We start from the raw sequence: 25,080 nt of genomic DNA on the forward strand, positions 1-25,080 counted from the left end.
GCAGAGTTGGCCACCTGGCTCTATTTTTATCTATCTGCCCCTTCAGCTTGTGACTATCATCTCCTTGCTGTTTCTTTTGTTTATTTTTGCAGCTTAGAAAATCCTCATGAATTGTCAATCAATCAGCGTTTACCAGCAGGGCCCATCCCTGCGGTGTTGTTAGCATAATGGCGCCAGTTAGACCAGCGCTGGATGTTGCCGCTTTCTGGCTTTTATCACACAGACTCTGCTGGGAAGATTCAATTCAGCCGGGAATGATTGGGAATATGAACTCATTTGTCAGAGAGATGTGAAAGTGGGAAGGAAAGTGTGGGTAGTAATATGATTCTGCTCGCTGGGAAGAGAGTGAACAGGGGAAACGATGTGGAAAGAGATGTGACAAAAGGAAGGAGTAATACGAAATTAGGATGGAGGGAAAGAAACCTATCCAGATATAATTGATCATTATTAAAGGTAACGGCAGTAAACATGCAGCTCTTGGATTAATGATGATTTTCTTCACATTTTTCATCTTAATTAAATCAAATCAACAAACACTGACAGAGGAGCGGCAGCAGCAGCAGGACATTTCTCAATCTAGTGCTGCTACCCCATGGTGGAGTGAAGAAGTGCATGGCACTGAGTCTCCATGCCGGAGTAATGTGTTAAATTTGCATGTTTTTTTAATGGTTTCTTTTGTTTGTCTGTTTGTTTGTTTTGCGGCTGGGGCTCAGGAAGAAGAGCGGGTCGTCCACTAAACATAAAGTGTGCGGTTTGATCCCAGTCGTACCATTCTGCTTGCTGAAGTGTCCTTGGGCAAGATACTGTCCAAATTGCCCAAGTGTGCTGTGCTGTCTGTGATAGAGAACGTCCTGCACATAGATGCACTGCATGATTGTGTTTGTGAATGGGTGAATGGCAAAAACCGTACTGGTCATCAAAACTGGATATATAAATGCAGATCATTTACCTCTTTCATATGTATTACACTAATTCATTCCGGGTGGATTACCCTGATGATGATGCAAGGATGTGTCATAGGTCAGGGACAAACATTTTCATTGATTTTTTCAGAGACTGATTCTTTGATCATGAAAAATCTGGCATGTTTGGGGGACTGATATTTATGAGTCTGCGTGATTCGGTGCAGATCCAAAATAAAATGCCAGATCTGTGGTTTCATAAGGTGACCGTTGGGCCTTGGCTATAGAAGTCTTTCAGTCTGTGGCTGAGTATGATAGTTATTGTCTTTATTTATTGATCACATTGTTCATTTACATTTTCTCATTGCAATGCCTTTGTTTAAGGATCTGTAGTCGTCTTAAACCTGCACTTAAAATGTGTAAACACTGCTTCTCCTGTGTTAATCTGCTCCTGATTGTCCAAACTGTCCTGACTGATTAGTTCATCCCGCTGAACTTTCATCCTCCGATAACTCAGCTCAACAAAATTTTAGGCCAAAAGACAAATCTGTTTTTGTGTCCATGTTTTGGATGTGAAATGAAACCTTGTCATTTTCCTGAGCTCCGGGTTCCTCTGCAGCCTGATGGGATGTAATCATGTTTAATAATGACAAACCAGGTGGAAGATCCGCAGCGACTTGCCAGCGGTGACAGAGCAACTTCAACTGGATTGACATTTACAAAAGGCCATTATTGTCAAAGGACAACAAATTTGTATTTTCCAGTCCAACATAAGTCACACTGTGACCGGAATGAGTTATTGATTACCGATTGGGTATTGATTGCCAGATGGAGTTAAAGTGGTTTTTCACACCATTGATCAGCACCTAAGCAGAGTTTGTACTAGCCTCAGCAAACAGGAGGGGGCAGTAGAATCATTAAGTCTTTAACGATCGATGCTTCATGCACATTTAATGGATCATAACTCCTTTCACACAGGCTTTAATTCCCTTCTTAGTTGATTTTCATACAAGGCAAACCATGCTAAAGGCCCCTGGACAGTAAGGGGCAACTGTGGCTCAGGAGATACAGCGGGTTGTCCACCAGAGGGTCGGAGGTTCGAAACCCCAGCTCTTCCAGTCCGTATGCCGAAGTGTCTTTGGGCAAGGCCCTGAACTCCCAGGTTGCCCCACCGATTGGCTGTAAAAGTAGGGGAGAAGACGAGCCAGTGGGTAAGATGAGCCACCCCCTGTATCTAGGTCACCATGAAAAAAGTAATCATGTGACCACAAATGAAGGAAGTGTAGTCCATCTTTGAGTCAAGCACATGGAGAGAGTGGTAGACAAACCAGTGCAAAAAACAGATTTTTGTCATGCAAAGTGACATCATCATGTTATCAGTCTTGTATATACATTTATATAGATGTATATGACATTTAGTCAATGTAAGATACAAAACAAGGATATTAAGTTAACATAACTGTTGATCTGGGCTGCTGTGTGAAACAGTTTTGTTAAATTGGTGGTTGTGGGGTAAAACGAGCCAGTGATGTGGGGGTAAATTGAACCAATGGTCAGTCATTGTTCACTGCGTTCATACACACACACACACACACACACATAGACACATAGACACATAGACATGCATACATATACGTACACTAACTCTTTCTGTGTCACTTTTACAAGTTCATGTTGATGTTCGATCACTGTTACAAGTGTTACAATGTTCATGTACAAACATGCTGCACATACACAAAAGTACATGTACACATACATTCTTTCTTACACACAAAGATCTAAGTTTAATCCGTCGCTCAAATGTTTGAGCAACACGTTGAACAACAGTAAACAAATATATGGTTTAACTTTAAGTAAACATTTTTCCCTTTGTTAAATTGATGGCAATATCAAAGTTGAAAATGATCTCAAAATTGTTTGATTTTGTGTCATTTTTTAATAGTGGCACCATTTACCCATAGAGGGCTCAGTTTACCCCATCGCTATGATCATTTTACCCCCACCTTGGAGCTAGTTGTGCCAAAGGTTGATGGTTCATTGTTCTGAAACCGTAATAATTAGATAACTTGTTTTAATTCCCATGGGTACACAACAACCTGAGGTATTCATAGTAACTGTTGTTTGAAACAAATACACTTCTGTTTTGCAGTAAAATCACCAAATGCAAAAAGTGGCTCATCTTACCCTGTTCCCCCCCCCCTACTGTATATACACAGTCTACTCCATACATTTGATACTGGGGTTGTCACCTTCCATTTTGGCCTGAGCCGGTTCTTATCAAACATTTCATTCCATTTCAGAACAGAATTATCAGAATTCACTCCACCTTGATCAGGCTGCTGTGTCCTGTATTGACCTCTGGTGTACAGGCTCCGGTGGCCTTTGAGGAAACTAACCTTAATGGTGATGGAAATCAATCATGGATTTTGGAGGTTTCATTGTGGTGACCATTAATTTCTGCGCTGAGTTTTGGTGCATCCCACAGTTCAAGTGCTGCACCGACCAGGTCTGGTTCAAATCTCGTGTCTCACTTGAAACTAAGGCCCCAACTGAAATGTATGGCTTCCTGTGTTTGTTTTGGACAAACACAATGGTAAATCATATCTCTATCTGCGGTAATATACGTTAAAATACATTTTGCATAGTAGCAAACCATGTCACATTCTCATGAAGTCAATCTGAAATGAATTACACATAAACTGTGAGTTACTCTCATGCACATCACACCTTATGGTGTCTCTGTGTTGTGCTTATGGCCCATTCACTGACAGAGTCGGGTCTGTGCTTTACCTAAAAAGCGAATCCATTCACTCTGTATCCTCCAGCTGAAGGGGCTTCTTCTTCATGAATGCATGCGGTAGTGAGAGAAAGACGTTCAGGTTGCCATGGCAATCAAGCACCTTTGAAAATCCTGTGAAGACATATTCAGGGGGGCACATAACTGGAGCATTAACAGAACATGCCTTTGTGGAACTGGGAAAGATTTAATATGGTCTCCCTCTTCTGCTCCCAGCAAAGATGAGCTGATGGTTCCCACTGGATGACACAAGTACAGGAAAAACAATGCAGCTGACAGGGACAAGGCTGGTCAACTGAGAGGACCAATTCATGAGCTTAAAATTAGATATGAATCCTTTCATTATTGACTTGACTTCTTCCCCGGAGTCCTTGTGCTTCAACGTTGCAGGTCTGTCATCTGATCATGGATTATGATTACTAGCTAGATTGCTTAGATATACAATATGACTACTGACATGTACTACCATTACTGACAGTACCTCTATCATTACACTTGTCAGTGCTGCTCCTTTCAGCTGTCAGACTTTTCCTTTGTATAAATACTTTTTACATTGATACCTCTCTAATTATGCTCAACAATTTTTTTTCCCAACGAGTGTTGTAAATATGGTTGTTTTTGTTGAAGTGCTCTGTTACACATGACATCTGTTGCACTTCTGTCCATTCGGAGAAAGGGATCCCTCACTTGTAACTCCCTCTTTTTTTTTTCCCTGTCAAAACGTTTTTTGCGGTAGTTTTTCCTCACCCTAGGGTTGAAGGCAGAGGATGTTCCACCTTGTTAAGCCCTATGAGAAAAACTTGTGATTTGTGAATAAGGCTATGCAAATTAAATGCATTAATTAATCTGATACATTTTTTATTTTTATCCCTCAAAAGTAAAAGGCTAGACCTCCACAGATTTTAGCAACTCAACATTTCATCCTTCAGGAACCCGAGGCCAGCTTTTCTGCTGACAGAGACTCCACTGTCAGTGACTGGATGCGTTTAAATCAGGAATCAGGAAACGTTTTGCAGCCTCTTCTGTGTAGGACTTGGCCAACATAGTGAAAACCAGCAAATTCAGATTGTTCCTCCAACATTCAGGAAGTCTGTTTGTAGTCCAAGACACAAAGTTACAAGTGCAGATCCTGCCTGTCGGACTCTCACCTTTTTGCCACTTGTAGAAAATGTTTGACCATAATCAGGGAGACAGCAGAAGGCCTGTTGCCAGTTTGTCTTTATTCCACCTTTAGACTAGCTTTTCAGCCATTTATCTATTTTCCAAGTATTCCCTTGGGGGTTAAGCACCTTTTGATAGGTTTAATTTTACTTCCATTGTTTGGTGTGATCCCAGCTGAATCAGATTTTGAGTTTCTGGTCATCACATGAACACAGCAGTCAGGAGCTTGTAGGGTCATAGTTCCACTTTAAAATGTCGGCACCAAGCAACATCTCTCTGCTGATCTCTCGTGAACCCGACCAAAAAAGTTATATGCACCCCTGCATATGAATCAAGTTCACACAAAACACTTAAAAATGTCACATCAGGTACCAGACCTCTACCTGGACTAAGATTATACGCTAAAACAGTTTCCACAGTGATAAAAGACACTTAAAATACAATTCCTACAATGTGGAAATGATACATTTCCACATACAATATTACAGTAAAAGTTCATCTTTCCGACCTCTCCAGACGTCCTCCACTCAATCCTTCTTCTCTTGTTCCGTTTCCAGCTGAATCCTGAAGTCCTGCTGTCTACTTCCCCACACCGGGTTTCTGTTTGGCGTTGTGTTTCTGTGCAATGCCGTAGGGCACGTGGGCAGCGACGGTGCCCATCTCTGCCGCTCCCTCCACGTGAAACATCTGATCGTCGAAGTAGATGTGAGGCCTGATCTTCTCCAGCATCGGGCCCTTCGGCGCTCCCGCCAGAAACAGGGCCTCGTCGATCTCCAGGCCCCACGCCCGGAGCGTCTTCAGCGCCCGAATCCCAGAGCTGGCCGCGCTGCGAGCCGTCACCAGGTAGGTCCGGATGGGGCAGGACATGCGTTGGCCTTTGGCGTAAAACTTTTTTTGGAGCTTCCCCAGTGCCTCCAGAAAGCCCTTCAGGGGACCCTGCCAGAGAGGAACAGTTTACGATGAGCACTGGTGAGATTGTGTGTTCTCTAGTGTTTGAGTGTCTTGCGTTTTGTGTATTTTTTATGTTTTATATCATCATTTTTAGTTTAATGGAGCACAGTGTGAAGACTGCACAGGTCGCAGCCAATTTGAAAAATTGCAGGTTGTCTGACAGAATGACACACTAACAGTCTGGCTCCCAGTCACTTTTGAAACTATTATCACATTAATCTGCATAATTTATTCATCGAATAATCAGAAAATGAAATGGATTTTATATCATCAACATCTGGATAATCCTTTGCAGGTGATTAAAGCTGCATGGCAGTTTAAGGCTGCAAAGAAGATTCGGGTTTAAAACAAACTTCAGAGTGAAATGCAAACTGCACTATGATTATTTAGTCTGAGCTGGTATAATAAATCCATTGTCACAGCACATAAGCTACTATTCAAGGGAAAAATGTCCAGTTAAAACTACACACATGATCCAACAGCGTGTCCTCATTCTCCCTCTCGTGTTCGAAGAACTTGTCCAGCCCGTGGGCCTTGAAGATGCGCTCTGACTCATCAGAGAAGAGGACGGCGTCCCCGTCAAACGCCACCCTCAGCTGGGACTCCGATACCTCCGTCAGCTTCCCTGGCATGAACATGGTGGCTGCTGCGATGCCTGAACACAGACACACACACACAGAGGTAACAATGGGTTACAAGAAACTTTGACTTTGGCTTCTTGTTTTACTTTCACATTACTTCCCTTTAATTTACTCTACCTCCACCTAATTTGGTTCACTTTAAACTAAAGCCATAGATACTTGAATACCTGCAGACATTCACATGTACATTGCACGTTACTTTGCTTCATTTCTCTTGACTAAATCAAATAGGGTTGACAGTTTTTGATTTAAATTAATATAGTTATAGTTCTGATGTGTGGAAAATATTTTTTTATTTTCTTTATTCTAACTGTAATAACTTATGTGAATTCAAAATTTGGTTTGAAGTAGTTTGCCTTCTGGTCCAGCAGAGGGTGTTCTTGATATTCTCTCAGTTATGCTCTGTTCAGAAGAGCCTCACACACCTTTCAAACTACAGCTATTCTTATTTGCAGCAGTCATAGCAGCAAAGGAGTGTCCAATCAACCCAACCGTAACCATAACCATATCTCTGACTATATCTGAAAGTTAGACCTCCTTCCTGTTCACCCTGCACTGCAGCAGCTGGATACTTGGCCCTGAAGGAAAAATAGAGACCAGCAGAGCAGCACTGATCAGATAATAATTACATTGAAGCATCAAGTATTTATTTTACAACTAGAATGTCCCTCAGTGAGTACATACCTCTGCCAAAGCCCAGCAGACCACCTAAATTCAATCAAGCTGCACACACTCATGGAAGTCTGTCCTCTTAATATGCCTGATCTTTTATATTAATATACATAAATGATTCCTTGGGAAATCTGTGTAAATGTAAAAAAAAGTGCATATAAAAATGTAAAGGAAAGTAAAAACCACTTCAAACTGTAATTCTCGCCCCATGTTGCATCCTCAGAAGTTTCATGGACACCTGTCTTGTTGTATTTGTTGAACCCTGGCAAAAAAAAAAACAACAACCAGGGGCGAAAAACACGACCTCCCTTGCCGAGGTGAAGATGAGACTGTACTTTACAAGCTGGTTGGATCAGAGACGAGGGGAGAGAAGCATTATACTCGCTCATGTGCAGTGAAAGCAGCCTGCCCTTTCTCTTCACTTCCTTACAGTAACTGGAACAAATCAGGGGAAGGTTTTCACTGACGTCGTTACAGCTGCAGTGCTCTTAAAAAAAGAAACACTTGTGGAGGCCTTCAGCAGCGTACACAAAGTATTGACTCATGGCTTTATAACTAATTAGATAGACCTTTCAAATAAAATGTCAAGGGTACTTCACTTTGTGTGTGTGTGCGTGCGTGCGTGCGTGCGTGCGCCTCTCTGCATTAGTGACATTAAGCTTGTAAGTCACATGAAGAGTGTCCTTGAAGTCACCTTGAGAGGTTTGTGGTCACGCTGTGATTAGTTAGAGGCGCAGTTTGTTTCCCCTCAGGCCACTGCACAGATTAGCAGATGTATTTTGTATTTTGTGTTCTATACATGTTGCTAGACAGTGAAAATCTAGAACATATTGAATATGGGTCAGCAGACCAAGTCCAATCCTATTTTGACCCACTGAAACAGAGCTTTTGTTTCAGCATGCATTTTTTATTTCTTCTACGTATCTGTGATTAATAGTATAAAAGTATAAAAACTCGAATAAAAAGCTTTGTGTTTGAACAGGTCATTTTTGGCATTACAGTATTTCCTCATATGAGGACATTACATTTATTTGACCATATAACACAATAAAAACACCAACAAAGAACAAACAATATAATATATACGTATAATAAATATAAATATAATTGTCAATGCCTTAACATTGCTGTTCAAAAACTAAATTGCTATTCATGGAACATTTGAACATACTAGTGCAGTGTCCATTCTAAACCTGTTTGGAATGGGCTGTTAACTTGCCCTGTGTTAATGCTCTGTAGTCTGTGGTGCAGAGTGAAGTTAGAGAACTTTGTGTTCATCCTACCTGGTTTATCTGCAGTGAAAATTCTATTTTCGATGTTAAAATAAAATGAAACTGAATTTGCTTTATTACTGTTCTGAGTTTGAGTGATTTACAGAACTGGTGTTATTTTTTTAAGTTCACAACTTTACAAAGTAAAAGCTCTGTAATTCAAATTGATTTAAAGCTTTGCAGCAACAAAAGAATGATGTGAATTTACTCTGGAGAAAGAGGAAGGGAAAGAGGAAGTAATTATGATGGAAATCAGCTTCCGTGACTCCCATGAATGTCTGTGCAAGTCTGATGGTGAATTTAAAAAAACGAAATTATAAAATGATCTCGGGGGGATTTTGACCTGCGGTTTGTCCCAGCTACAGACGGCTGCTGACGTTTATCAGAGTACGGAGAAGAAGACATGTTTAACTCGGCCCAAAGGCTGATAGCACACTGACCCACCGCCCTACAGTGTGCTGATCGTGTGTTGAATAAAGTTTATTTATATTTAACGTATCGTATGACCAATTGCACAAAACCTGGTACTGCACTTTTTCAGGAATGTTAAAACAGACATGCCATGAGATATGGTGTCTCACACCTATTGGCCTGCAGTGTAAAATGCTGCACAACACTGTTGTTCAGTTTGCATCATCAGTCTGTAACTGGTTTCATCCTTTTTTGTTTACATGCTTTTTTTCAGCTTTGTCCGTCTCCGTATCTCACTCTTTCCTATTCCTTTTTGAAAGCAACAAGAAGGCAGCATGAAATGTGCTGCACTGTACAAATATAAAACCTTCTGAAGCATATCCATGTGTCTTCAAATAATCCTACATATTCAGAGCCTCAGTCTGAGCAAATGGGATCGTTCTGCCTCCTGCTCTCCCTCTGAGTGTAGGACTTGATATCCTGTGTAGCACGCAGGAATCCATCAAGCAAATACAAAGAAGGGAAAATAAATATGCTGATTTATGGTAATGTCACGATAGCATTGGAGAAGATGTCAGTCACTGGTACTTATTATGCAAACAGGAGAGGGATAATTCACAACCTATACCCCCTGCACGTTGAGACACACTTAATGTGAGTCAGAGTGCGTGCAAGAATTTTATCTTTATACTTATGTCCATTTAAATTGACGTTTAAAGGGACATCCAGACTTTTTATTTTATTCTATTCATCAGAAATCTGATGACCAGCTCACAGCTTGCATTTTAAATTATTCTGCACACAATGACCAAATAACAAGGACAACAGTAAAACTAGACATGCTGGATGGATTAGAGCATGTACAGTATGTAAAGCAAATGTATGTCTCCACATTTGCATTAAAAGAGCTCCCCTCAGTTCATTTGATGTGCAGATTCTGAGGGACAATCATATTTGAAACCAACCCAGCTGGTACAGAAATAATGTGTTGCGTGTCGAATTTTTGCATGTATTAAACAAACAGGGGAACATTTAGCTTAAACACTTGAGCTTTTGAAGAAGATCATAATTGAGAGGACGTATTGCCCTGCATATGAGCAAATCCTGACATAACTAATGTCACAGCCGTCACTTGAAAGCCATTCTTAAAGGCCCCATATTTGACACCTTTCTGGGATTTAATTTGAGGTATTGGTTCCCCGAAGATGATATATCAGTGGTTTATAGTCGAACAAACTGCTGCAATGTGTATTTCCATGTCCTCTCTCCTGCCTCTCTCTGGAGCTGCAGACAGAACAGGCTGTTTTCACCTGCCTCTTGAGCCCCATCCTCTGATTGGCTGACTGCACTTTGAGGGACACGCAACCAGGCCTATCACCGGTCTCATTCTGGCGGATTTGACGATCTCTGGCTGAAAGTCACGCTATGTTTGGATACCGCTACAGAAGACCAGCCACATATTTACAGTCGGTTACAACGTCCTCATGTTTGTTCAAATTTTAGCATGTCTGCGTTATTCCGTACTGAGCACAGCGACACGGCACGTCAGAAGAAATAAAGCGTAACCGCTGGTCTCGAACAGTAACGTTCTTAGGAGGAATGTGCACGGACACATTCTCTTCCTTGCATCCCTCCACGCTGCAGTGTTTCTTCGGTGTTGTTTGTTGTAGTTAGCCTGTGGTAGCTAACAAGCTGCTAGCTCAGCAACAAGTCTGCTTGGTGTCATGTTCAGTGTGGAGGGGTGGTGGTGGGGAGCGGGGGTGGTGGGTCAGGAGGCTGGAGAGACGAGTGCGACCCCATATGACTCATACGGGGGAGGAAGTACGAAATGAGGCGTTTCTATAACATATTTCTTAGAATGGACTGAGTGAAACAGTCCGTGGAGTGACTGTCTTCATACTTTGAGGTTCCCTACTGACCCCCTTCAAGTCGTTACGGATAGTAAAAGCCCAGAAAATGTATGTTACACAATATGGGCCCTTTAATTGATAAAAGTGAGTCTGTTGTACTTTTACTTTTTACTTATCTTAGCTAATCCTTAAGAGTAATTCATCTACATTTGATAAATAGAACAGCACTCAGAGAGCAAACACCTCACATACTGTCCCTTTGTGAAACCACATTTAAAACATCTTTTTATAGGAACATCAATGATCATTTTCTCATGTCCCACACAGCCATCATATCATGGTTAAAACCAGAATAAGAGATGACATTTCTAACAGTGACTATACTGTAAGTTGCCATCTTTCATTCCGAAGCGTGTGTGCGTGCGTGCTCACCTTCAGCCAGTGCCTCCCTGACCTTGTCGGCGTCAGCGGACAGGTAGAGGTTGGTCTGCCAGGCCTTCAGGTAGCCGATAGGACTGCTTCCCCCCGTCATACAAAACCTCTCGATGAACAGGTCTGAGGACAGAGAAACAAACAGCAGCAGGTACATCACTCAGTTTTAAATGTCAGAATTTTCTCTGCGTCACAGATCCATTACAGTGTTTATTAGGCTGATGTTAAGATCCTCATTTCTACTGGAGACTGAGGCTTTGAAGCTGTTGGAATTCGTGATACGTAGGTTCAGGAGTCTCGGGAGCTGAAGTGGAGGGGTGAAGGGGTACAGACAGGGTGACAGGATAAACTTACAAGCACGGATAAAGTGGACCAGAGGGGGGAAGGGGAGGGGCAGGGCTGTACAAATGAGGGCCAGGAGGAATTAAGACTGGTGGGAAAGTGTCTGTTTGCATTTTGGCAGAGGGCAGGCTCCGTCTCTTAATTCTGTCCGAAGCAGAGAGACGCGACATGACGAGAGAGGGGGACCATTAGGTCAACAGATCATGTAGATCATTTCAGTTCTCTTTAAACGAGCTGTTATATATGAGGGGAACAGAGAGAACGAGGGGCTGTTATAAAGGGGACAGAAGTATATAGTTTATTATATGTAATATAGTGAAAGAGAAGGTCAGTGGTTGGGACATTTATTTTCTCATCATTAACTAAAAGAAACTACAAGGCCATGGCATTTATTCAAAGTTACCTTTGAATTTTTGAACATTCAAGTTTCAAACTTTAACATTTAATCAAAAATGTAGATAAGAAACCTGTCTAAGATTTAATTCATACTAAAAAAGAACAAGTTGACATTGAATTTACCAGCAGATGAGGGAAGTCATCATAAAGAATGATGAAAATCGAAGCCGAGATATCCTGACTTTTACTCCTCAAAACAGATGAATCCTACACTTCCCATGATGCAACCAGAAGTGTCTTTTCATTTGACCTTCCGTCATACCTGTTGAACACGCAGTCTGTGTAATTGTGATTTCTTCCTCTTTTTGTTGCTTCCCATCATGCACTGCATCTTTGCGAGCGGAAACGACGTACGTGTTTATTTGAATATAGAGCGACGAGGTGAGATCTGATCTTGAGACGCATGTGTGGCTAACCAAAGTTTCAACTGTGTCCAAATGAGCGTGAGCCAGTGATATGTGCGGACAGATGATTTCTGTGGTGCTGAACTCGAGTGAAAACTACGATGCAGGCTGAAGCAGAAACAGATACTGTTTGATATGACTCATAAACAGGCTGGAGGCGGACAGAAAGCAAAACAAACAGAGGGACACTGTTGCTTTACGTCCCCTAGGTTATCCCTCCATCATTCAAAGAACCATTTGATTTCCCAAACAGTTTATTTAGCTTTGTAGTGAAGCCCTCGTAGGGTTTTAACCCCTACATGGCTCTGTACTGTACCCCCCCCCCCTGCGTCCTCTGCCTCTAACATGGGTGCTGGAGCGTGGGAGTCACCCGACGGAAAATGTCCTCACCCTTGATGTCTTTGTGTCTTCTTTTTTCTTCTTCCTCTGCAAAAATGTTTTCATATCAGTTATGTTTGCATGATTTATTTGCTTGCTCTGAAGATCTGAGGCAGGGAGCAGGAACTCAGCAGGACTGTGACGCCGCCGCTGTCTCGTCCACATACGTGAAGCTTTCATCGTTCAGTTTAATACTTTCCTCTGCCGGCAGCCAGGTGTCAGATGTTATGAATACTGATGCTTATTTGAGGTCATGTCGTGGCTGCACTTCTGATTTCCACCGAGAACGATAATGTCATAACATGAAGTCTCAATTTACCTCACACGGCGAACATTACAGGAGCTGTCAGTCATCTCCGCCCTCGGGTCCTATGATCATATACATGCTAAAGAGATGTATCGAATTTCTGGCGGTCACCTATGTTTGTCATTCACGGCTATGTGCGAACAGCAGGGTTGTACCGAGTCATCCAAATGCAAGGAGGGAAACTTTACACTCCATCCTGCTGCTGTTATAAATAGCCAGTAAGAGTAGATGCTAAATATTTCGACGTGTATTTCACATTGCACTTTTGAATGTGAAAAGCCAAAGGAGCATGTCGATATTTCAGTCTCAATCACTTCTTATAGTTATGTCACCAGCGAAGACCAAGGACTGAATGATGCTCATCAAGCTCTAATCTCCGTGACATGAGAGGAACCATGTTTTCCTTCAGCTCTGCAGCAAAGAAGCAGAGGTCAGGGGACTGTTTGAATGCGTCGGGGCCCCTCATGCAGAGAGCCACCAGTGAGATCTAACGACGAAGCATCTGGAAGGCCGTGCGTTGTTTTGTCGGCCCCGCTCGGACCTGTTTTTGTTTGGGGCCCCTTGGATTATTCCTGCCTCCCGGAGGACGTACTCTCTGAGCTCACCCCGGCCCGCAGCTCTGAGGAACAGGAAGCGGTCTGCGAAGGAAGATGTCGCCACAGCACAGGGTCTAAAGATTTCCCTGGGAAGGATCCTATAGTCAGCTGTTGATACACTTGTTTGTTTGTCCCTCAGCTGAGCTCACGTCTGCTTCAGGATCCTGACCGACGTGGATTATCTCATTGCATCAGTCTTTTAGTGCTGGATATTGTTTTCTCTCCTTAATGTTTCATCAGGAAAGGGTTCAATAAAAACACACAAAAATGGACGCGGCGACATTTAGTAAAAGCCAGACATAATTAATTTCATGGTTTGGGCTGGAACATCAGTGGGAAACCTTGTACTCACTGAAAGTATAATTACATAACATTTCGGTTCCCATGACCGAAGTCAGACTCTGGATTATAATTTATCCAGATACAGAACTGGGGTCTTATAACCGCTGTGTAGGCACAAAACTGTGTCTGAAAGCTGGTGTACCGCTTCTCATGCAAAGTTTGGGATCTATGAAAACAAACTGGATGGGAGAATATGATCATAAACACTTAAACCAGCAGTGTTATGTGTGCTCGTGCGACATAACTGTTCCATAAGAACCTTCATTTAAAAAAAAAAGAAAGAAGTCAACTTTAAGTAAGCTTGGATAACATAAAATAACAAAGCTGCAGTACCAAGCGATTCATCGATTTTTGATAATGTCTCCTTACTCTGTGCCTGTATCACCAGGTATTATATTGAGCTGAATTACACAGCTTTTATTTTGAAAAGTTGAGACTTGGGTCTAAAGATTGTGTCAATTGCTTAACAGATGTCTGAAATAGCCAACATGTAATGTGTGAAAAAGTTAAGTAAATCATTCAAACTTTACAGGTAAGCCACACACGCAAACAGTAATTAAGCAAATTCAGTTTCACTTTATGAAAAACACTGAATGTAAAATCTTCACTGCAGATAAACCAGGTAGGATGAACACACATTTTTCTAACTTCACTCTGCACCATAGAATGTTTATAAAAAGCTCTGCACACAACATCCAGCACACAAACAATTAAAAGTGTCTGTATATTGTAGAACTGTTTGAGGAGGACTCACTAATGACAAGGACTAATTCTGACGTAGACTTATTCTAAAAATGATAATAGACATTCTATTATTCACTTTATGGAAAGGAGAGATAAAACAGATCGTTCAGAGCATTTGATCTGTTTAATAACTCCATATATGTCTGTCTGGCATGTGTAGAACATGCACTGCACTTGTAAAATGGTGATGATGATTGATTGATGAATGGAATTATTGTTGTGATTGTGAAGTGATTTTGTGCCTAGTTTGTCTGATGGAGCGATAATGAGCTTGTCAGGCTCATGCGTACTATGTGTGTTGGAGCTTGAAAGTTGATATGTTATGAACCAATCAATGGTCATTTCTCCATGACAGAAAGTTATTTAAAGGCCCTTTTACTGTCTGCCACATAGTATCTCATGACGAGGCCCCTGGCTGTCGCCAAAGCCATAAACTTTACAGTTCTTCATATTGTGGCTGATGTCTTATTGCCATGTTGTCTAACTCTGAAAGAGATTGTTGGAACAAAGCACCTTTTCTTTGCACTGGGAAACCGAGGCTCAGGCTTACTGTGATGGTTGATTGTGTTGATGAGTCGAATTCCTACGTGCGCGTGGTTGTATGTCACCAAAACAATGTCGAACAGTTCTTCACTTTGTGGGTAAAGCTCCCGCAGACGAGCGTTGACTGTCTCCAGAGCCTGTCGGAAGACAAAAGTCGAAAACCACCAGTCAGTACAGACTCCGTCATGGTCTGCACTGTTCGTGTTTGTGTCTGTTAAGTGCATTGGTGTGTTGGTGTGACTTTTACTTTGACAAATGGGAGAGCAGGCCCAGGGGCGAAGGGCTCGTTCTCGTGCTCGATCTGGTATCTCAGATACTCCTCCACTCCTTTCTGCTCAAACACCTTCTGCTCGCGCTCAGTCCGAAACATGACGCGAGAGGAGACAGCAATAGTCACTGCGTTCTCTGGCTTCGGCTGCGGGGGAAAAACAGACAGGATAGAGTATGTTGAGGACAGAAAATAAGGCAAGATGAACGAGCCGCTGAAACGATGACTGGGAAACATGTGGGGGACGACTAGTAAAAGATGATGACTCTTTATTTAACCTCTGGTGACCCTCAAAGGAAACCCTGCTATAAATACTTTAAACATGTCCTTTTTACAACTGCATGCAAGAGCTGTTGTGACACTTGTTATTTTTTTAAAGACCTCATGGGAAACATCATTAAAACTTTATTTAGATGCAGTTAAAGGATTTATTAGAACTCATCACAATACATGCTGGGCTACATGCAGAAACCTGACACATGTTGCTCCTTGTCATGCCTGTTATGTTTAGTAATGTCATTCCACTATCACTGTGTACAAGTGATCTATCATTAGTAGAATGGTGTTATCTATAAGTATTAGATAATAAAACTATTCAGCAATGTGAGCAGTTTCATTCACTACAACTGAAGACACTTTATTAATAGCTTCTTTTAAACTCTCGGAGGGACTGTATGAAAATTATTTGCGAGGAGGAAGGCTTGTTGATGACTTGACCATGCTTCAGAACTGCTTTTATTAATTATTATTATTATTATTGAACCATCCCATTTACTTATAGGTAAAAATACTATAACCTCCCACCAATATTTTAGAATAACATGATAGTATTGAGATGTTAAATTACTTAAAAGATTACTGAAATAATAATAATAACAATAATATTAATACAATAATAAATAAAAGAATCATAATTACACATAGACAATTTTGAAAAATATAAAAAAAGGAATAGATAAAGAACAGAAAATAATTGAAGATGATTTGTCCTAATTTAAGTACTCTATTTAAACCTTAAATTAAAATTATTTTTTTCATACAATGTCTGCTACTTACTTACATGCACAATATAAATCAAATAAACAACTGATGCATCTCATATCCCAAATATTTCAGCCTCTGTTGGTGTATGAAACAGCAGGCACTACCATACAGTCTTATTTTATACATACACTTTGCTTTACGTGTACATTTAGACATGTAAACAAAGCTATGGGTAAAAAAGTTATAAGCAGTTATAGAAGAATTGACAGTAACGTGTGTCCAAGTAACCAGGGGATTGAAATTGTGTTTGCTGTACTGATCATACAAGGACTTATTTAAACTCTAAACAAAAAAGCGTGAGAGGACAATGCCCTCCTCATTTATGAGATTATTTCTCCACACACCCTCTGTGAACAGTTGGTGATGGTGCCATTGTTGTGCTCATGTTTCCTGAAGTGTGTGTGTTTACGCTTCAGTGGTTGGGTCTGGAGGGGGGAGGGCAGCATTCCTACGGGGGCACCCGACACTGGTGCCCACAGCGGGCAACGGAACTCAGCTGATGGGCTTCAACTCATTTAAAGGGGACATAGCATGCAAATTCCACTTTGTTAGTGCTTCTACAGGTTAATGTGGGTATCTGGCATGTCTACCAACCCAAAAACTCTGGGGAAAAACACTCAGCGTTTTGTTATAGTTCCTCTAAGTCAGAAACGTCATGCTTGAGCGACTCGATTGCGCTTCCTGGGTATTGTGTCGTAACAATACACTGAAGTCTCCTACATGGTCTTGGCCCACCCCGTCCCGTCCGTCCCCGTCCCCCCACACTCGTTACTTCGGGTTTACACCGGAGGCTGCGAGAGCAGCGCCGCCGTTCCCAAGCACGCAGCCGGGCTGTTCACACGGGACGAGCATTTCTCCGCTGGTCAGCCCGCGATTCACTCACATGTGGCATTTGTGTGGATCGTTGGGACTGGGAGGCTGCAGCAGCTGCTCGGGAGCGACCGCTCGCTCTCCCGTGCGTGAGCTGGAATTTGTGTCAGCGCCACACAGCCAACAGTGTGGAGGACTTCCGCAGTGTTCAGCGCTACTGTAACCCCGACCCCACATTCAACGGGTACAACAACAAGCGGAGAAAGCAGAATCGCGGGCTGACCTTATATATACAGTCTATGGGGCTGACCAGCGGAGAAATGCTCGTCCCTTGGAACAGCCAGGCGGCTGCGCGCTGAGAGCGGCGCTGCGCTGCTCGCAGCGGTCTTCCACACTGCCAGCTGTGTGGAAGACTTCCGCAGTGTTCAGCTCTACTGTATGCCGGGTTACAGTAGTTCCGCCGGGTTACAGTAGTTCCGCCGGGGTACACCGGACGCGGAAGTGCCGCTGCGAGGCAGCGCAGCGCCGTTCTCCAGCACGCAGCCGCCTGGCTGTTCACACGGGACGAGCATTTCTCCGCTGGTCAGCCCCATAGACTGTACATATAAGGTCAGCCCGCGATTCTGCTTTCTCCGCTTGTTGTTGTACCCGTTGAATGTCGGGGTTCGGGGGTAAATGATGGTCTTCATAGCCCCCCACCCCTGTCTTTCTCTCTCTGTCTGTCTGCTTGTGTGCTTGTAGTGGATGGGCAGAGGGGGACATTTAATTATGTGATTGGGAAAATTAAAACTCCAGGACAACAAGGGGAATACAAAGTATGGGATGCATATTTGATAATTTATATCATATAAAATATGTAATTTATATCGTTTAAAATCATGGGGGGAGAGGGGGGAGGGGGGAGCTGGCTCATTAGCATTTAAAGGAACAGGCAGTCAAAACAGGTCGCTCTGTGGAGGGCTGTTTTATACAGGGTAAAAAGGAGCTGTTTTATATGATCCTTGTGGTATTTTGACCAAAGTATGTCACAGACATTTCATTAAGACCCCAAGGAACCATATCAACTTGTGGTAAAATGGGCATGCTATGTCCCCTTTAAAGCAGAGAAATGTGTACGTGAAAGTGTGTGTGTGTGTGTGTGTGTTTGATGGTTGTACAAGTTCACATAACTTTGCCCACGTGTGTGAATGCATGCGTGTAATATTGGTGAACTTATCTTTCGTTCTGCACTCTAATAAATCTAATAATAGAGATTGTATTGATCATTATTAATCATCATTATTAATACTTTTTATTACTTGAAATGTGATTGCATTATTTCAATGGATAACCTGTAGTGCAAGAGAACAAATGCACAAAATAATACACACACACACATACACGCAATTTGTGTTTGTTCCCATTTGGGGCAGAGATTTGTGTATTAAGACACATGAATGTTGTGTCTTTGCCTCGACGGCTGTGTGCTGGTAATTGGGCCACAGGCCGACGGGCTCACTGAGCCATTGTCTCTGTATTTAGCCCAGTTCCATCACAACTATGCTGCATGCTGACATGTCCCCTACTTACCTGTTACACACACACACACACATGCACACACAGGTTGCCTTGTCAGGATTAATCCTGACCCACATCAGATGGAAAAATAATTCAACTGAACAGATTTTTACACTGAAATTCGTTATACAAAGAGGTCCACCTATTAATAAGCCTACCCTCATTGATTTGAATGAGGTGAACATAATAATGCACCATAATGCAATACAGTTCATCAGCCCTACAACCTACATCCTCCAGAACTGATCCGACTAATCAACAACTGTCTGACACAGTTCCATCAAATCTGAAACCTGACTGCATTAGGTTTAGCTATTGTACCTAATAAACTGATGGTGCATATAACCATGTGTGTGTGTGTGTGTGTGTGTAAAGGTTACCACACACACACAGAAGCATGTAGCTTTACTTTGTCACCAGAGAGAAAGAGTTTCTCCCCAGGCTGCAAGTAAAGGTTGTCCTCTTCAGGACAGAACTAAATCAACTCATGCAAACAGGAATGTGTAACACTAATGGGAGAAGAATAACTTGAGATCTATTGCTCATTTCATGACAATATTTACTAATTATATCTATTTTTAGTTTAACTGAAATTCAAATGCATTTTTGCTGTATATACATGCATATAAGTATATATGAAAATCATATTATACTATTATAATAGTATTATGCCCGTTCTGAACCTGTTTGTAATAGGCTGTTCTCTTGTCCTGTGTTAATGCTCTGGAGCTACTGACTCTTTTTATTGTTTGTGTGATGGACGTTGTGTTCAGAGCTTCTTATCAACATGGTGCGCAGTGAAGTTAGAAAACTTTGTGTTCATCTTGCCTGGTTTACCTGCAGTGAAGATTTTATAGTCAATGTTTTTCATTAAATTAAACTAAATTTTATTTATTGTTCATATGTGTGGTTTATATATATTATAAGAGTTATTTTTTCATACATTGCATGTCAGCTATTTCAGAGGTCTGTTCAGCAATCAACACCATCGTCAGACTTTCAAGTCCACAACTTTTCTAAATAAAAGCTCTGTAATTCGGTTCAATATAAAGCATTGCACTAACAAAACAAACAAAGTGCTTTTACTGCAAAGACAAATTGCCAAACAGGAAGTGATTCTGTGGATGTTGTTGCCATGACAGAGACCAGCACCTGTGCTTTGTGTCTGTGTCTGAATCTCTGATATGGTGATAATAAAAATAATCATATTATCAAAATGATCTGGCGGCGGTTTGACCCAGCTGTCGACCGCTGCTATAGTTTATCCCAGGACATCGGAGAAGACATTTTCAACTCAGTCTGCAGACTGTTGGCACACTGCCCTGCCCCCACTGACTGCTACCGAATCCTGACTGTCTGTTACTAACGTATTACATGTCACACCAAACTCGGCACTGCACATCCTCGGGCAATTAACAACCCACAAGTCAAATATGAAGCCAATTAGATGAGAGGTTCGCAAGACATGCATTCCATATACAGACAGAAGTTGGTGGCGTCAGTAGGTAGACATCTTTTTGCATGCTTTTATGATTATCTGTCTTCATGTTGTTGCTCATTTATTGGTGAGCCAAAGACAATCTTTCCACTTTGGTGGACAATACATTTCTAGCATCACTAGAGTGGAAGCTAGTTGACCTAACATGACACAATGGTTCTTTAAAAATATTGTTATAAAGGGACAGACAGAAAAACACATCTTGAATCAATGTTTGTATAGAATAAATAGAGCTATGACTATGGAGCATGTCTCCAAGGCCGGACCTCAAATGCCAATCAGCTGCATGGGGAACGCCCACCAATTTAAAGCCTCAGCCTTTCTTCCACAAATGTGTCCAAGAACAGGTTTTAGAAATTTAAAAAATACTTAAATATCATTGTAGTATGTATTTATGTTTTGGATTTAGGCTCAGACACACAATAAGACAAATTTACTTTCACCCTGTGGCAGCGCATGCAGTCAGTCTCAAAACCCCAAAATGGCAGCAGCATGAGATCAAAGAGCGAAGTGGTGATTGGGACGCAGGGAGTTGATTCATCAGCTCAGTGACTGCCCATTGGGCGAAAAAATCAACATGACGGCACATGTGATGGAGCATCAGGTCAGGCTGCGGGTTAGTAGAGTGGGTGGGTCTGTGACCATGCAGGCACGGTGGGGGAGGTTAAGCAAAGGTGAAAGGGCGGCGGTGATGGTCGTTCAGCCGACACGGACACAACCAGTGACCACACGTGATGATGGGGCATACTTACGAAGAACACGCCTCCCTCCACCTTCCGGGCTCGTCTCCCTGTCACCTTAGCAGAATGACAGTTGTTTTTTTTATTCATCAGAAAGAATTCCCCACATCTTTACATTTCCCCTACGGGATTATTTGTGGCCTGTTATTGTCTTTGCAACGTCTGACACATAGATGTCAACACATTCTTTAGAAGCTATTAAAAGCTGTAGAGGTGCGACACAGTCTGGTCAAATATACTTTTTAAAGGGCTCCGTTTACAGCAGAAAATACAGACTGCTTATCCATTCGAGTCAGTTTAGTCCATGAATAACACCTCACACACTTTGGGCTTGATCCATACTTCTCTGCTGTGATCTGATACTGGTAGTGTTAACTGTCTGTCCTCTCTCAATGAGCCTCGTCTCCACTGGGAGCGCAGGTGGTGGGACTGATATTTATAGATGAGTAAAAGGTTGAGGCTTCAGCAGATATGGCAACACAGGAGTGTGAAGGAACTCGCTGCCAGTAACAACAATGTTAATGTCCCGGTTTCCCTGGAATCCATCTACTATGAGCCTATACTGAAAATATATATATTTTCACGCACAAATACACAAAGCACATCTAAATGATTGCTCAGTTAATTTAGTTTTATTATATATATCTATATATATATTCAGTTTGTCTTTCCACTGAAATAAAATGGGCCATATGGAGAAAAATATAATAAGAGATTTCAAGAATAACTTTGTAATAATATAAGAATAAAGTTGTAATATAGAAGAAAGTTGTCATATTTGGAGAATAAAGTCGTAATTTAATCAGAAAAGGTCAGACTATTAAAAGAATAAAAAGTTTTAATTTAACAACAAAAAACTAATATTAGGAGTGAAAACTATAGTGAAACTTAACTTAATGCTCATTCGTCATTTTAATGCAGGTGACAGACTGATCTTATGATATTTCTCCACGTAGCCTAAGTTACGACCTTATTCTCTTAAAATTACGACTTTATTCTCATAATATTGCGACTTTATTCTCGAAATCTTAACTATGAAGTGGCCATAATACTCCATTGTACTGAAATGACAATTAAGTGAAACATTTATGACTTTATCCTTGTAAATATATTACCTTTTTCTCAACATATTACATTTTTATTCTCAAAATGTCAGATTTGTTTCCCTTAAACTGGCCCTAATACTCCATTGTACTGAAAAGACACCTATGGTTGGTAGATTGTATCAGCACTAGAATGTTAGCCATACTTAGGTTAACAATGATTCACTCTTCAGTTCATGGTCGGCCTGCCTTACACCAGTTCTCCTCATTTCCAGGATCACCTGCATCCCCGTCGGCCAGCTCACATCCTCAGCCTCCCCTCTGCCAATCCTCCCCCTTCTTCCCTTCCTTTGTTCCTTATTGATCTTTCACATTCATCCTCTTGGGGGGGAGGCAGTTTTTCATGACAGGGCATTCATCCATGGAAATGTATGATTACATAAAAGGAGGTGAATGCGGTCTCTTGGTTTTTTTTGAGAAAGCAAAGGGTCAATCAAATATTCTACGATGAAATAAAGATAAATATAAGAGCGCTCTTAATACTGTATACATTTTCAGCCTGTTTTATGTTTACAACCAGGAATCATATGTGTATACGTCACACTAAGAAAAATAAAGAATTATGATGTCATGAGGGCCACAGCTGGATCCTGCTCAGTTATAACCGTCATATAACCATCTCATTAGAATAAAATCCCTGTAATCTGTCAGGTCCATTACCTCTGATGAATAATCACGTGCTCCACCCTAATGCCGTTATGTGTCTTTAAATAAAGCAACTTTAACCCAGAGATGTATCTGTGCTCTCCATTAGACTCATATCTCTATTATAATATTGTAAAGCAGTAGATCAGGGGTATGACTGCGACATGGTATCATGGATATTTACAGTCTGAAAATACACCAGCGTGGTCACACTAATCCTCCAGCAGCAGAGATTACTCTGCTTTTATCCACATTTAGCTCTCAGACCTTGCTCTCAGTTTGCCCTCCTCACCAGTCTTCTCCTTACTCTTTACTCTTTGCTCTTTTCCTCTTATATCTCCCTCTTTTCTCTTGTGCATTAAGTTTAAAATGTTCTCTGTCATAGATCTCTGTCAGGCTTAGCAGCCTCCCCCCCCCCCACCCCAACACCCTGGAAAATGCCCTGTGCCCTGTGCAGTATGTTGACATCCTGCGGTGCTATAAACAGCAGCGAACTCTGCCAGTCAGTGAGTCTGGTTCTCTCTTTAATCATCAGATCAGATGCACGATAACCTTTCACAGGCTGGAGTTGAGTTTCTCAGCAGGAAAGTGGCTTCACAGAAGTTTGAATGATCAAAATGTTCACTTCATAGAACAACACCTAGTCTGTTTAAAGAATACATACATCTATTTATCAACACATTTTTTATATATTTAACATTTTTATATTTATTTATACATTTATTCATTTTATTAGTCATTAGTTGTCCCTAATAAAACCACTGAACTGAATTGTATTAAGAACAAACTAGTGTGTAATCATTAAACCAAACTCCAGTGAAAATAGAATACTTAGGATCGTGAATTCACATTTATCTGCTCTGCTCTCAAACTTTAACACTATTGCTTCAATCCATTTCTTAATCGCAGAGAGGGGTATCGCAGAAGTGCGACTCCAAACCGGACGACTCAGACACCGTCTCACCTTGCCTGACCCCAACCCTCCCTCCCACTGGCCCCCTAGTTATAAGCTACGCTTAAATCTGCACGTGGACAATGTAAACAACTGAATGAGGAGGATGAGCAGGGCCAGAGGAGAGAGGGAGAAACTTGTCGTCAGGTAATTGTTTCAACAAGAGGCCCTCGCTCCCGGATGAGGTGGAACGTTCACACTAACTATGACATATGGACACAGAAAACAGTCAGTGACACTCACTGGTTTTGGCTTGGTGCTGAGGCCCAAGTTATCCTGTTCAAACGCTTCCTTCTCCTCCCATGATCCTCTGCTGTCCCCGTTGGACGAGGGGGCAACTCTGAGCTCCTTGACCTGTCCGCTGATCACCTGCACCGGGTCCAGACTCATCTTCATCATAGAGAATCTTCTCTATGGCGTCTTCTCGTGCTCCCAAAGGTGCAAACCGCAAACAGTCCTGGCTGCTGATGAAGACAAACTTGTCCTCTCAGGCAAAAGTAAAAACAAGATGGGACCAAGGTGTCCTGCTACAGTCTCCAGCATCTATGGAGAAACTCCTTCTAGTCTCACTACAGTTTGCTGAGCTTGCACCTGCACTGAAAGCAGCTGAAGTGTGGAGCGTGTTCAGCCTCCTGTTCACTCTGTGTCCTTTTTCCTCAGGAGGATACTCTGCATCCAGTACCAGAGCACATGAAAGACACTCACTCATTCACAGCCATGATCCTATACACACACACACACACTTCTCTGTTATCCACACACTCACACTGTCACACATACAGTCCACCCTTCGTCAGTCTGCAGCAATCCATCTGCTGCTATCTCTGTCTCTCTCTCTCTCTCTCTCGCTCTCTCGCTCTCTCTTTCTCTCCCTCCCTCCCTCCATTCCTCTTGGTCCCCATTCAATAACTCGCTCAGCTTCGTCCAATCCCCCTCCTGCCTCTGACCAATCACAGCCCTGCTTCCTTATTCAGCGTGACCCTGCCCCCACCCCCCCCGCTGTCCTCTGTTGACGGTGCAATTTGCCGAAGAGGCTCATGGGACAACCAGTCACACACTTAACAACAAATAGCCAACATGATCAGCCATTTAATTTAGAGGCACTAACTAGGTACTGTTATAACACCTAAATAAAAAACATAATTTAGAAATAAAAATGATGATAAATTATGAATATTTCAACTCAAAGTGGCAGAATTTGTCTTTATTTTACCTCTAAATAAAAATATCTGGGATATGCGACAACAAGTCATTTGTCTTCTATAACACAGTATCAGCAAAAGTAACATGAATCATTAAGTTTAAAACTGTGAGGCTGTTAAA

At 41.8% G+C, this 25,080-nt stretch overlaps 1 protein-coding gene across 1 annotated transcript; it reads right to left on the reverse strand.

Moving 5' to 3' along the window:
• Positions 1-1,836: 1,836 nt before the first annotated feature.
• nt5c1aa (5'-nucleotidase, cytosolic IAa) lies at positions 1,837-24,625 on the reverse strand. Its single transcript, XM_035183189.2, has 7 exons — positions 24,001-24,625; positions 21,070-21,114; positions 15,388-15,555; positions 15,148-15,277; positions 11,089-11,211; positions 6,282-6,466; positions 1,837-5,796 (listed from the first exon to the last, which is right to left on the reverse strand). Exons 1-7 carry the CDS (start codon positions 24,154-24,156, stop codon positions 5,440-5,442), a joined length of 1,164 nt encoding a protein of 387 aa, XP_035039080.1. The 5' UTR covers positions 24,157-24,625; the 3' UTR covers positions 1,837-5,439.
• Positions 24,626-25,080: the final 455 nt, after the last annotated feature.

Source organism: Hippoglossus stenolepis, chromosome 17 (genome assembly GCF_022539355.2).
Source record: "Hippoglossus stenolepis isolate QCI-W04-F060 chromosome 17, HSTE1.2, whole genome shotgun sequence".
Classification (NCBI taxonomy): Eukaryota; Metazoa; Chordata; class Actinopteri; order Pleuronectiformes; family Pleuronectidae; genus Hippoglossus; species Hippoglossus stenolepis.